The sequence below is a fragment of the Patagioenas fasciata genome, chromosome 3 (assembly GCF_037038585.1).
Source record: "Patagioenas fasciata isolate bPatFas1 chromosome 3, bPatFas1.hap1, whole genome shotgun sequence".
Classification (NCBI taxonomy): domain Eukaryota; kingdom Metazoa; phylum Chordata; class Aves; order Columbiformes; family Columbidae; genus Patagioenas; species Patagioenas fasciata.
The window spans coordinates 4,816,026-4,830,417 of NC_092522.1; the positions used below are offsets into that span (position 1 = coordinate 4,816,026).

At 41.4% G+C, this 14,392-nt stretch overlaps 1 protein-coding gene across 2 annotated transcripts in view; it reads left to right on the forward strand.

Annotated features, from left to right (window-relative positions):
• PLCB1 (phospholipase C beta 1) overlaps nt 1-14,392 on the forward strand; it is a 367,047-nt gene that overhangs the window by 276,187 nt on the left and 76,468 nt on the right. For both annotated transcript variants that reach the window (XM_065833460.2, XM_065833461.2), the window contains exons 18-23: nt 544-668; nt 1,676-1,830; nt 3,549-3,713; nt 5,635-5,734; nt 8,195-8,299; nt 9,061-9,170. In XM_065833460.2, coding sequence (XP_065689532.1) covers nt 544-668; nt 1,676-1,830; nt 3,549-3,713; nt 5,635-5,734; nt 8,195-8,299; nt 9,061-9,170 — 760 coding nt within the window. The remainder of the gene's footprint in view (nt 1-543; nt 669-1,675; nt 1,831-3,548; nt 3,714-5,634; nt 5,735-8,194; nt 8,300-9,060; nt 9,171-14,392) is intronic.

The window sequence follows — 14,392 nt, forward strand, 5'->3', positions numbered from 1 at the left end:
ATGAATGGTCAAGATAAAAAAGTGCCTTAAAGAAGATTAATGGAATGCTATTTCCACAGATAACCTGCAGCATGTTCTCATCTCTGAGATTTGTAGACTCAGCTATAAGAAGTGCACACTCATCATTTCTGTCTAGTGCTTATTCCAGAAAAGCACTTTTTAACTGAGCATCTCTCCCCCCACCAGAGTAAGATTTGTTGCTTACAGCTATTTGGCCTCTATAAACGCAATCTTAGGAAACTCCCAAATTAGTAACTGTAATGATAAATGGAATATTATGAGTGCTTTTTTAATGCATATGCCTGTGCTTTTTCCCTGCTTTTTCTGAGTAGTCTGTAAAGGAACAAACAGCACCTTTAGTTACCCCGTATTTATCATATCTCCTACAAAACTCTGCACCTCTGGAAGTGTTATGGTTGCAGAAATTCAATAAGGAACCCACTGTCATTCTGTAAAGACCATCTGCATTCAAATATTGCAGTCGCACTTCCCTGCAAAGTGATTTTTGTCGCATGTACTGTATCTTAACTACTCACCGTTTAGATACAACAAAATGCAGCTAAGCCGAATTTACCCAAAGGGAACACGTGTAGATTCTTCGAACTACATGCCACAAGTCTTTTGGAATGCCGGCTGCCAAATGGTTGCTCTTAACTTCCAAACTGTAGGTAAGTTATGCTGGTCTCTAGATTTTGTAAGGTGTACCTTACCACTTCTCTCCTACACTTTCAGATTCATAGGTAGGAAAGGCTTTATGCATCAAAAGATGTCTAGTGATGGAACGTTACTACAGAGCTGTTAATTAACATTTTTAACACCATTTTGTTTTTTAACACCATTTTGTTTTTTATCTAGGAATATTCATAATTACCATGCTGCAGCTAGTGTAATACACATACATAATGCCCTCCATATTGTCATCATTTGTAAGTGGTTACCATTGTGCAGCATTTCAGATCTGGCGGGGTTTTTTTCCTGTGTCTTACAAAATCTCAGTATATCAAGGCATAAGGTACTTATCAAATTCCACTTTAAAAGTGAGTGTTTAAGAAACAAAGACATCTGGGCTCTTAGATGCACAAGTCACTTTTGAAATACAATGTGTTGTCTTCGAAGGCTGTGTCTGTTCTGAGACATACAAATATCTATTGTATCCCAGCCGTGATCTGCCTCTGGGCATGTGGTACTATGGTATCATTCCCTTTTTCCTTTCCAGTTGTGGCCATGTATAAACCACCTTTCCATGGGAAGCAAATGCCTATGCAGGCTGGGAGTCTGCAGAGTAATAAAAAACTCTTTGGACCAGTTTCAACCCAGTATCACGTACCCAGTGTTTTATGTTAGAAGGGGTTAGAAACTTAAGTACTCTGCTGGGTCGAGTACCACAGTGAAACACTGACGGACTCAAAACCTAAGCATCAAGGCTTCTTCTCGAATTTCAAAATGTTGTCTATTGAGTAATCTCTGAAAGATGTCTTACAGATGTCTGTTTCTTGTCCAGAGAGTCCAAGAGAGTGGCTGTGATCACATCTGAAACCTCTTTTATCAAACAACAGTGTGCCATAAATAGCTGTTTACATCACAGTCGGTTTGAAATTACAATAAATAATGTTATTGCCTTTTTATGTTGTTATCTAACCAGAATGTTATTCTTATCAATATTTTTAACACCTAGATCTGTCTATGCAAATAAACATGGGAATGTACGAGTACAATGGCAAAAGCGGATACAGGTTAAAGCCAGAATTCATGAGAAGACCAGACAAACACTTTGATCCATTTACTGAAAGCATAGTGGATGGAATAGTAGCTAACACCTTGTCTGTCAAGGTATGTGTGCCGCCGGTAAAACTGCGCTCGTGACGATGTTAGAGCATAGATATATTTTTGTTATGCAGTGGCCTGGTGAATGACCTTACTGAGTCAAAATAATAAAATGCATTTCATTTTATGGAGTGATATTTCATTTTTAAATTGCAGGGTATCTTCTGCCTCACATTTCATATTGTAGAATAAATAAAAGTATTTTTATTTGTATGTATTGTTTTCCGCAGAAGTGGTTGGAAAGTGAATTCAAGAGTAGTTTGGCTGTGTTTTTAGTAATAAAGAGCTGAATTTAAAGCACGCTGTTATAAAGCAGTAGCTTGCACTGGAATAGCTAGAGCAGTACACTGTGTAATATAAATAAATTTTCTGGTTCCCTATAAGTTCTCCAGCAGAACTGTGGAACCATAAATGTCAGCTGCAATTCATTGCCAGCTTGCTTTTCTTCATTCCTTTTTAAGGGCCTCTAATGATGTTCGAGGACCACTAGGAATCTGCAAATTGAAGACTAGAGGGATAGATTGCATTGGCTATGACAGGATGATGGATTTATATATAGGGTATATCTCTAGTTATAAAAACATAAACTTTCTAAAATCCTGTTATTCCTTTAATGGGCTTGTCCATTAGAACAGTGTCCATATTATAGAATCCACCTGCAAAATATCCTCTTGTTTTCTTTTAGAGAAAGCAAGTATTTCTTCTCAGGCTGCAGACAAGCGTAGCAGAGCAGTGCTGGGAGGAATATGAATAAAGGAAGAACCTGATGACATGCATGGTAAAAAACCACAATTGACTGTGTGGCAATGACCTTTTGTGGTGACCTGCAATCATGGAAGCTTTCAGGTCCCCCTGTGGGTTTGGAGGCACTTTCTTCTGTGATTTAAGTAAATGGAGGTGGAAATCATTCAATAGCTCTTAGGAGATGCACAGCGTTTTTAACAGGAATGTCACAAGTCAGCTCCTTCTGCCTGCTTGGTGAAGACTCTCCTAGTTATACTGTCATTGCCTATACGAGATGCAGTAGAGAATGGATTTGGATTTGCTTTAGGAAAGGCTGAATTTGTTAAGGTGCAGTGACACTGCTACATATTCCTGTACCAATTTATTTTCTGCAGTAATTGCAGACTTTAACTTTTTAAAGCTGAGAGTTGTGTTTCCTAATAAATAAAGGACTAGGAAAGACCAGCTATTTTATCATGGTTTTGTTTTCATAGTGAAACTCACCCTCTGTGAGGAGCCTTTATTAAGATACCGACTTTTTACCTTGTTTTCTCCCTTGCAGTTAAAAGCAAATGCAGTTTCTCTGCTACTTAAACCTCTTTTCTTCCAGCATTTTTTGAACCTGTTGTTGCAACTGGATAGAGTGTTGAGAGTTCTCAAAGATGCTGTGTTGTGGAAATAGGCAGCCAGCTTGAGGAACGAGATCCAAACAACTGTTCCTGCTGAGGGAAGGGCAGCAGCATGATCTCAACCACATTATTGCTCATAAGGGAATTCAGGACCATGGGGTCACAGGAAATCGGGCCTCATAAGTTGCTTATTTTCTGCGTCTGCAATGTTAAACAGTGTTTTTTAGTTTATTGTGGATTTGCATTTGTTTTGCTTTTATTTTAAATGCATACTCTCTGGTCGTTAATGAGAATTAATCATCTGCATTTCAGCCGGTCATTTCCTAATCCACCGAAGTGATCTCTAGTGATCTTCCTTTATTTTGGTTTTAGATAATTTCAGGTCAGTTTCTTTCTGACAAAAAAGTCGGTACCTATGTAGAAGTGGACATGTTTGGCCTGCCTGTGGATACAAGAAGAAAAGCTTTGAAGACCAAGACCTCTCAAGGCAATGCAGTTAATCCCATCTGGGAAGAGGAAACCATAGTGTTTAAGAAGGTCAGTGTAACGCTTGCTTCCCAAGCATTCATTGTGCTTGTTCTAACACTAACCAGAGTAATTCTGTGGACTAGTAAAACTTCGCATTTGTTAGAAAGAAGATAAAGAGATTCCAAATTGTTGTTTCTTGAACTGTTCATTGTTAACCACTTGTGGTGTAATTTTGCTACTCTAGTCATGCCAGCTCCTACTAAAATAAAGGAGTTTAAAGTCACCTTGACTCTTTCACTGCCGCAGCTGGAAAGAACAGACGTGTTGATAGACTTACCTGCGTGGCATGGTGCAGTGCTGTGCTATGGATGAGCAAGCACAGACCCCAGAGCAGTTTAGCTGAGTTACCATTTTGCCTTGGCTGAAGAGACCTACTGCAAAGCAGATCCTGTTAACCTGTGAGCAAGATGATGTGAATACAGCTATAACAATCTGGCTGTCCCAGCTAACACGTCCAAAGCAATCTGTTATTGTGCCGTATAAATACAACCTAGGTCATGAAACCACATAAATCCCATCTGCTTGAAATGAGACAGAGGCTCCTGAGTTACTCGTGCAATTTGAACAATATTACTCAGACTCAATTCTCTAGCCTCTGAGGAGCAGAAAATACTGAGCGTGATTTGGGATTGTGCAATGTGGATGTTTTATTGTGCTTCACGATATACTTGGCAGCCAGTTTTCTAGCAGGATTTCTGGGTTTTGCTTATTGGCACCTGTGGTTAAATGGATCCTGAGTCCAGATGTTTGTGAAACAATTTCTTTCCTATTTCTCTAGGCAAATGTAGTTCACAGAGATGTTTATACAACTGGTACTTGCAGCCCTGCTTTCTAGGGAGTACAGCCCTTTTCCCTGAATATTTGGCCTTCTGAATGACTTCCCTTTGGCAACCTGCCAGTGCTTAAGTTTGGAAACATCACCAGCATTTTTCTTCTGTAATGAACTTCTAATTAGTGTACTTCATTTCTCTATTTAGTTAACGATCATGCCTGACTGTCTCTATGCTCAGAGAAGCATAGATTACTGTTTTTAGTAATCTTGAAAATCAATTAGAGAAACTCTTTGTTTTGGATCATTGCTTTTTTGTTTCTTTCTTTCTTTCATTGTCTAGATAAATTTTAGCATATGTTGTGAAGAAATGCAAATATATGCCCAGGTTAAAAATATGTGTATTTGTATGTATATTTGCATCAGGTAAGAAAATGAGATTAATTATGCTGTACATTTTTTTTAAAGTAATATTAAAGATTCCTCACTTAGTAGGGTAGTTTAAGTAACCATTTTTTGATTTCTTGTTTTTGTATTTTCACTGTTTGGCCTTCTTTCTTACGTAGTGCCAAGAAAGCATCCGCTGCTAGTAAACATCCTGCCTGATTAAATGTCTTTAGCCCAGCCAGTGAGTGTGCACTGAAAAATCCTGCTGGGGTTGACCAGGTTCATGTAATTCATACATTCACACTCTGCAAAACAGGTTGAGTTACTTGTTGAGTTTTCAACACTAATATGCCAATCAGTGACTTTTCTCAGAAGTAAGTAATTCCACTGGCACAACCACAAAGGAAAAAAAACCCAACCAAACATGTTAGGGCTGTGAGTAATAAGCAGAGAACAAGGTGGCATTCAAGTGTGATAGGAGTTGAGCTGGCAAAGTCTCTTGTATCATAGTGAAAATGTACCGTCGAACTACTGGGTTCAACGTACTACGCACACATCCCACGTCAAGTTTCTTGATTGAAAAATGTTTCTGCGAGAGTTATTTTGGCACACATGGGTGTATACACCCTGACCTCTTACATGGCAAGACCTTCCTATGGATGTGTAGCTGTTACTGTCTGCTAGACTGAACTTTTTCTGTTATACAGCCTGTGTCTGAAAGGAGCTGTTTCATTCACCGCAGAAAGTTAGTAATGCAGCAATATTGCCTTCTAGGTTGTTTTGCCTTCCCTGGCATGTCTGAGGCTAGCAGTGTATGAAGAAGGAGGGAAATTTATTGGTCATCGGATATTACCAGTCTCAGCAATTCGACCAGGTAAACTTTTTTTCTCCATTGAGACGGATGTTTTGTACCGAAAAGAAGCAGCAGCAAGCCAGAATCCCAGCGCTGTAAATCAGCAAGAACTCTTCAGTTTTATAGCAGCTGGGGATTTGAATAATCCATCTCAAATTTGACAAGGAAAATACCATATTTCCCCAGAAATGTAAATTTGGAAAACCAATAGAATTAAACATCAGAGGCATGGTTGGCACTTACTGGTCTCCAGTAGATCAATTGCATGGTCACAATTTTATGCTAAAAGTGCAATTGTACACTTCTAAGAGGAAAGAGGGCAGCAACAGCCAATTTTGATGTCATATTTATGAGAACGGGAGATTGCTGGTAATTAAAGCAAAATGTACTCTAATGTAATTTTTACATGTATGCAAGGACTGACCTATATGAAAGCTGTTGTATCTCTGCAAAACCTTTAAATCAACCCAAAATTGCTTTCATCTTTATTGCTGAAAATTTAAAAAAAAAAAAAATCATTACTGGCCTCTTCTAAACCATATAATTATTTCTATTATAATTAGTGGCCACTTAACTGCAAATTATCTTGTGCAACAACTCAGCCCTTGTTTTTCAAACCAGAGACTTGTTAGTGATGATGTTTCAGAGCAGTGACATTGGCATTTTGAGCAGGAGAAGCGTTTGATTTCAGCGCCAGCTTTTCCAGTGAGGGGAGGAAACTAAATTAGGCCAAGCTTATGGGCCATAAACATGCTCCCAGCTTCACTCACAGTGGAAAAGAAAGAATATCTATGTCTACTCTGTACCTTATCAAGGCAGTCCCAGCAATAGCACAAAGCTTACGTGTCCCTGTATCTAACAGTTGTTGTCCATATTATTCCTGGAGACCTGATATCAGGTAATGTATAAATGAGATCCTTCCTCTTCTCTTCCTCTTCTCTCCTTTCTTCTCTCTTTCTCCTACCCTGCTCTTGGCCATGCAACCCTGGCCATTCTGTTGTGCCACCTCTGCCAATCTCCACACCTTTTTTTTGTGAGCCAACTCAGCTTGTCAATCCAGCAGAAAACTCTCCACTGTATTCTGCTGGCTTTATGGATATAATTGCGTCATGGAGGATCTGTCAAGCTCCAGAAGAAGATAGGTGATTGGGGTGGGAAGGATTTCCCTCTTCTGATGGAACTCTTACCACAGCTGATCCTCTTTCATGGCACTGACCCTTCAAGCAGCAGGATCCATTCAGCAGAGCACTGAATCACGTACCTGCTTTTAAGCTTGTGCTTTTTAGAACAAAGGCCACTGTGTTAAATCATACAAGGACTCTTGAAAGCTTTTTAGCCGCAGGCCTGTCTTCTGTCCTTTTGACTCCAGTAGTCATTAGTTTGTAGCATGTGATGTAGAACAGTGTGTTGATTTTAGTTTGTGTACTTGCTGAAAATTTGCTGGAGGAGCTTAAGAGAACTGAGAAACCTTTGTAATTTCTGTCTTTTCTGAGACATTATTGAAAACTTTATCATACTGTCACCAAATCCACAGAATTAGCATTATTCACAAAGCAAGGATTTAACCGTTACTTTGAGGGGGAGTTGCTCACATCACCCAAATGGGGATGTCCCCAGGTCATTGCATCCTGCTTGTGACTTGTATCTTGATGCTACTCCTATGTGCCGCTCAGTAGTTGTGCCTCAGAACAACTTCAGCCATGGTGCAAAGAGGCACCAATTTGTGAGGCAGAGAATGCAGCTTTGCAGCACTGCACTTCAATGCTGTAACAGTTTGTTGCTGCATCTGGAGTTCTTTTTCTCCCACTCCTACCTGTGCACTTCCATCACTGTCTTTAAGTTGGCATTAATACATCTGACCTTATGGTGAGGCATTGTGGGGAGATAAATTGGTGGAAGACCCTTCACGGCTTCTGAAGGCTGCTTTTTTCTGAGTCTAGTTCACTGAGCTGCCTATCTACAAAGTCAGAAAAGTGTCAGTGAGCAAGAGAAAGAGCAGGAGATGATGGTAGGTGGCTGGGGGAAGGGGTTTGGGGCTGCCCCATCTGTGGTGCCTTGCCATTAACTTGGCTAAGCTGCACTGTAGTGTTTGCCCTCGCTCTCAGAAGACAGCCAGCTTTCTAAATAGACTGAAAATAACTCCCTTTACAGATATATTTCTAAGATTGGTCACGTGATAGGATTCATAAACACACACTTTGTAGATATAGTGCCATATTGTCTGGTTTTTAAATTAGATACTATATTGTGGATGGAGTGTAAAAATAAAGAGAAAATACTGCAGTGTCATGTGCCTTTCTAACAGTCTCTGGTCTGTATTCTTATCTCTGAAACCCTTCAGGTAAATCTTTCCCTACCAGAAGTCCCTACGGTTGCTTGCACAGTTGGAGCCACACTATAAATAACAAATGATAACACAAATACATTGGAAATGCCTGTGGAAGAGTTTATGCCCTGAACTGGTTGTTTCTTATTTTACAGGCTATCACTACATCTGTTTGAGGAATGAGAGGAACCAGCCTTTGACACTGCCAGCTCTCTTTGTGTACATAGAGGTCAAAGACTATGTACCTGATACTTATGCAGGTAAGTCTGTGATGTTTGCCTGCTGGGAAATATGGAAGTTAATTGAAACACAAAGTGAATGTGGTGTAGATGACTTATCCCATATTGGGATAAGAGTCCTTTGCATTTGATGGATCATTATGTCTCATCTCTCATATAAGATGGCCTGATTTATGGCAGCCTGCCTAAGGTTTAAGATTTGGGCCAGCTCTTTTATTTTCAGCAGATATTGTGTGACTCTAAACGGGGAAATACTCCAGGCATTTGCCATTGAAACACAAATGAAGCTTTGCTTATGTGGCACAGTAGTAAGTAATTGTTTCCTAAGCTAAGTACTGTGCTTAACGTAGAGCATTGTATTTTGGAATCGGCTCTAAGCAAGGATGGGTTTAAAGACCACACTGTGCATCTTCAATGAAAAACAGTATTCTGTATAGTTATTCTGATTTTTTTTTTTAAATACAATATTTTCACTAATGTTCCTCTATGCCTCATGTGAAGCAGGATCCTAGTTCCCTGGTACCTTAAGCTTTGAAAATACTGATAAAACACTGTGCAGAAAATGCATATCCACATGACTCAATCACAAGGTCCAAGAGAGGGTTCATGTTTGAGTATTGGTGCACGGTGGTTTACTCTTCCTCACTGTTGTTTCTAGGACCTAGGTGATACCTATCAGTAGCAGATCTGTATGAAAAAATGTTGTCTCTTTCTTAAGACCCAAGCAGTACCGGAACCATAGCATAAGGAGTTTGAAACTGAAGTATTTCCATTATTTCTAGATGTGATTGAGGCCTTATCCAATCCAATCAGATACGTAAACTTGATGGAGCAGAGAGCTAAGCAGCTGGCTGCACTGACTCTGGAAGATGAAGAAGAGGTAAAGAAAGAGGTAAGGAATGTTTCAGTGTCTCTGCAAATTATGTTACTGAATTTAAAAGCACCTCCTTTGTTTAGAAGGAGAATTATTGAAAGTCCTTGGGAATTGTGTGTGTTAATTCCTCCCCACGAGGGTGCTGAGGCACTGAACACGCTGCCCAGAGCAGCTGTGTGTGCCCCATCCCTGTGAATGTTCAAGAACAGGTTGGACAGAGCTTTGAGCAACCTGGTCTAGTGGAGGTGTCCCTGCCCGTGGCAGGAAGAACGGAACTAAATTATATTTAAGATCCCTTCCAACCCCAACCATTCTGGGATTACCTGAACACCCATAAACATCTCACCTAGAATGAGACAAGGATACATTACAGCCAAGAAGCGTTGCACTGTGTGTGTGGTTTCACTGAAGGCACCATGTTGTGTATGGAGTAAGTTACTGTTCAGTGGTAAAGAGACACCAAAAATGGAATGAAAAGCCATGTTATGTGTATGCTGATTTGCAACTTTGTTGCATAGTAAATTAAATCTTCATAAGTCATTGCCTGTTGTTTTCCAGTGTGATCCTGAAGTTCCCCTTACAAAAGAGACATCTCTGTATCCATACCTTTTCCTGAAAATATTACCAATTTTCCAGAATTTCTGTCTGTTTCTGGAGAGGTTATCCAGATTGTGGTGTCTCTTATACATTCTCCATGAGCAAACGTGCCCTAAAGAGACCTGGTATAATCATACAATAATTCAGATGGGAAGTGGCCTCTGGAGGTCAGTGATCCAGCCCTTCATGTATATTAGAGATGAAGAGGGAAAAGACCATAGAGTAAATAAAGGTTAAGACCTGTTCTACCTTAGTAGAAAAGAGGTGATGTGCGTAAAAATGCATTATGTTATGAGCATAATTGAGAGTACTGACAGTTCACCTTTTGTTTCTAATAAACTCTATGCACATTCAAACAATCAGTCTCTGTGTTCCCACCATTGTCGTTGGGGTGTCTTCTAGCAGTGTTTGAAAAGATCAACCCTGTAGTTTAAAGATTGCTTCTGTCAGATGTTGGGTGCATCATATGAATCAAAAGGCACTTCTGTACAGTTCTCTAGTGAAGATGGAGAAATGGTTTATAATCCTAAACTACCCTTAGCTCTGGTGTCTGTCTTCAATTCTCAGATGTGCAAAGCCTCATTGAACTAGATTTTGTAACCAAGAATACATTCCCAAAGCAGACCACATGAGTGAAAGTCATTACAATTCAGTGACCAACAATTTACTCTTTGTGCAGTGTCACAAGTTTGGCTGAATGAGGACACTCTGAAATGCTCAATAGCATCTTAGACATTTATCTAGGACGCTCTACACATGAGATTCTATTTTAATAGCTGTCGAGGGTTAGGATTGCGGGGTGACAATCAAACCCTGGCAGATGTATTGTTAACCTCCTCTCCCCCCCACTTCCCCCTTTTGCCCCTCCCTCTCCCCCCTTCCCACTCAGGACAGGCGATCGGGAGGGAAAGAAGGACAGAGAGAAGAGAGTTGGAAAAGTTAAAGATGTTTTACTAATGCTACTAATAAGAATAGAGAAAATAATACAAAATATACAAAACCAATCTTGTAAGTCTCAGCAACTGCAGAGCCAGCACCCAAAGTCCTGGATTAGACTCTGTAGCCAACCGGAGCTGGATTCAGTCTCTCACTAGGCCTCAGTTCGCAGGGACGACCAGCAAGGTCCTCTCCTAATGTCAGCCATGAGGAAAAAGGGAAAAGGCAAAGGGACGAGATCCTCGTGATCTCCCACTTTTATATGAAGTATTCACGTGAATGGAATGTTATACACCGTTGGTCAGTCTCTCGATCACCAGTTTCTCGTTGCCCCTCTCGCGAGATGTCCATCCGTGCTTATCAATAAGTTTGCATTCCATTGCTAGGTTTAACCAAAACATGTGTCGGGTTCTCCAGGAAAATGCAGCTAATATGAAGGCTTTAGCTGACAGGCAAATTCACTAAAAGAGAAACTTGTTTTTAACAAAACCAGGACATTCCACCCCTTATAATATGACATTCACTGAATACTTAAACCTTATCAGTACAATCTATCAATATAATCTAATTAATCACTACTACTATATATATATATACATATGTACATATATACACAGGAGTAATTAATCAGTGGACCATCCTTTGAAAAGTTCATTAAGTTCATTTTGTCACAACAGTCTCCCAGGGCAGGAAAAATGATACAAGTGCATCTCATGACCACTGCTTGTGGGTTAAGGACACCAACTTCGAAGAAGGTGTCGGGCGCCACTCGAAGAAGCTAGCTCTAGTTTCATCACCATTGTCTTGATCTGAAAGACACTTATTAAACATTGTTAGTGCAGCAATTCACATCATACAGTTCAGCATTGCATATTTTCACCTGAAATCAAATCCCCTTGAGGAACACACCGAACTTCTCCATCCTTAAGCATCACCCACCAGGTGCTGCCAGGTCCCTGGGCAAAAACAATCCCACGAATAGGTTTGCCTTTGCCTGAGGCAGGAGTAACCCAGACTGCCTTTCCTAAAATATTTTTCATGTGTACTACAGGGACTTTATCTCCTACAGTCCGTAGAATTTCTGATTGGGCAGGCCCGGCTCGATTGGTTGATCCCCTAGTGTTGACCAACCAAGTGGCTTTTGCTAAATGTGAATCCCAGTTTTTAAAGGTTCCACCACCAAGTGCCTTTAGTGTAGTTTTTAACAAACCATTGTACCTTTCAATTTTCCCAGAGGCTGGTGCATGATATGGAATATGATATACCCACTCAATACCGTGTTCTTTGGCCCAATTCTCTATAATACTGTTTTTGAAATGAGTACCATTGTCTGATTCAATTCTTTCTGGCGTACCGTGCCGCCAGAGGACTTGCTTCTCAAGGCCCAAGATAGTATTTCGGGCTGTAGCATGAGGTACGGCATATGTTTCCAACCATCCAGTGGTTGCTTCCACCATTGTAAGTACATAGCGCTTACCTTGACGTGTTTGTGGAAGTGTAATATAATCAATCTGCCAAGCTTCTCCATACTTATACTTTAACCATCGCCCCCCATACCATACAGGTTTTAACCGTTTTGCTTGTTTGATTTCGGCGCAAGTTTCACATTCATGAATAACCTGTGAAATAGTGTCCATAGTTAAATCCACCCCTCGATCACGAGCCCATTTGTATGTTGCATCTCTACCTTGATGCCCTGAAGCATCATGGGCCCACCGAGCTAGGAAAAGTTCACCTTTATGTTGCCAGTCCAAGTCCACCTCAGCTACTTTGATCTTAGCAGCTTGATCCGCTTGTTGGTTGTTTAGATGTTCCTCGGTGGCTCGACTTTTAGGCACATGAGCATCTACATGACGAACTTTCACAGGCAGGCTCTCTAGCCGAGCAGCAATGTCTTGCCACAGTGTGGCAGCCCAAATGGGTTTACCTCTGCGCTGCCAGTTGCTTTTCTTCCATTGCTGTAGCCACCCCCACAAGGCATTTGCTACCATCCATGAGTCAGTATAGAGATAAAGTATTGGCCACTTCTCTCGTTCAGCAATGTCCAAAGCCAGCTGGATGGCTTTCACTTCTGCAAACTGACTGGATTCACCTTGTCCTTCAGTGGCTTCTGTAACTTGTCGTGTGGGACTCCACACAGCAGCTTTCCACCTTCGATGTTTTCCTACAAGACGACAGGATCCATCTGTGAACAGTGCATACTGCTTATCAGTCTCTGAAAGCGTATTATATGGTGGTGCTTCTTCAGCACGTTTTACTTCCTCCTCATCTGGAGACATCCCAAAGTCTTTGCTTTCTGGCCAGTCTGTAATAACTTCTAATATCCCTGGACGGTTGGGACTTCCAATTCGAGCTCGTTGCGTGATCAGTGCAATCCATTTACTCCATGTAACTTCGGTTGCATGATGTGGAGAGGGAACCGTCCCTTTGAACATCCAGCTCAGCACCGGCAGTCGAGGTGCCAGGAGGAGCTGTGCTTCAGTGCCGATCACTTCTGAAGCAGCTCGAACTCCTTCATATGCTGCTAGTATCTCCTTTTCAGTTGGAGTATAGTTGGCCTCAGATCCTTTGTATCCTCGACTCCAAAAACCTAAGGGTCGACCTCGGGTTTCTCCTGGTGCTTTCTGCCAGAGGCTCCAGGTAAGTCCATTATCTCCGGCTGCGGTGTAGAGCACATTTTTAACATCTAGTCCAGTTCGGACTGGTCCAAGGGCCACCGCATGAGTTATCTCACGCTTAATTTGTTCAAACGCTTGTCGTTGTTCAGGGCCCCACTCAAATTGGTTCTTTTTACGAGTCACTCGATAGAGAGGGCTCACAATGTGGCTGTAGTCAGGAATATGCATTCTCCAAAAACCTACAACGCCCAAGAAAGTCTGTGTCTCCTTTTTATTAGTAGGTGGAGACATTGCTGCAATTTTGTTGATCACCTCCATTGGGATCTGACGACGGCCATCTTGCCATTTTATTCCTAAAAACTGGATCTCTCGTGCAGGTCCCTTGACCTTGCTTCGTTTTATGGCAAAACCAGCATCCAAAAGAATATGAAGTATTCTCTCACCTTTCTCGAAGACTTCTTTTGCTGTGTCGCCCCATACGATGATGTCATCAATATATTGCAAGTGTTCTGGAGCTTCACCTTGCTCCAGCGTGGTCTGGATCAGTCCATGGCAGATGGTAGGACTGTGTTTCCACCCCTGGGGCAAGCGATTCCATGTATACTGGATGCCCCTCCAGGTGAAAGCAAACTGCGGCCTGCACTCTGCTGCTACAGGAATAGAGAAAAATGCATTAGCAATGTCAATTGTAGCATACCACTTGGCTGCCTTTGACTCCAGTTCAAATTGCAGTTCTAGCATGTCAGGCACAGCAGCACTCAGTGGTGGTGTAACTTCATTCAGGCCACGATAGTCTACAGTTAGTCTCCACTCGTCACTAGACTTACGCACTGGCCAGATTGGGCTGTTAAAAGGTGAGCGAGTCTTACTGATCACACCCTGGCTTTCCAATTGACGGATCAGCTTCTGGATAGGAATCAAAGAGTCTCGATTGGTGCGATATTGCCGGCGATGCACCGTCGTGGTAGCAGTTGGCACCTGCTGATCGTCAACCCTCAGCAGTCCTACAACAGAAGGGTCATCTGAAAGACCAGGCAAATCAGACAGCTGTTCAATTTTCTCAGTGTCCACAGCTGCTATACCAAATGC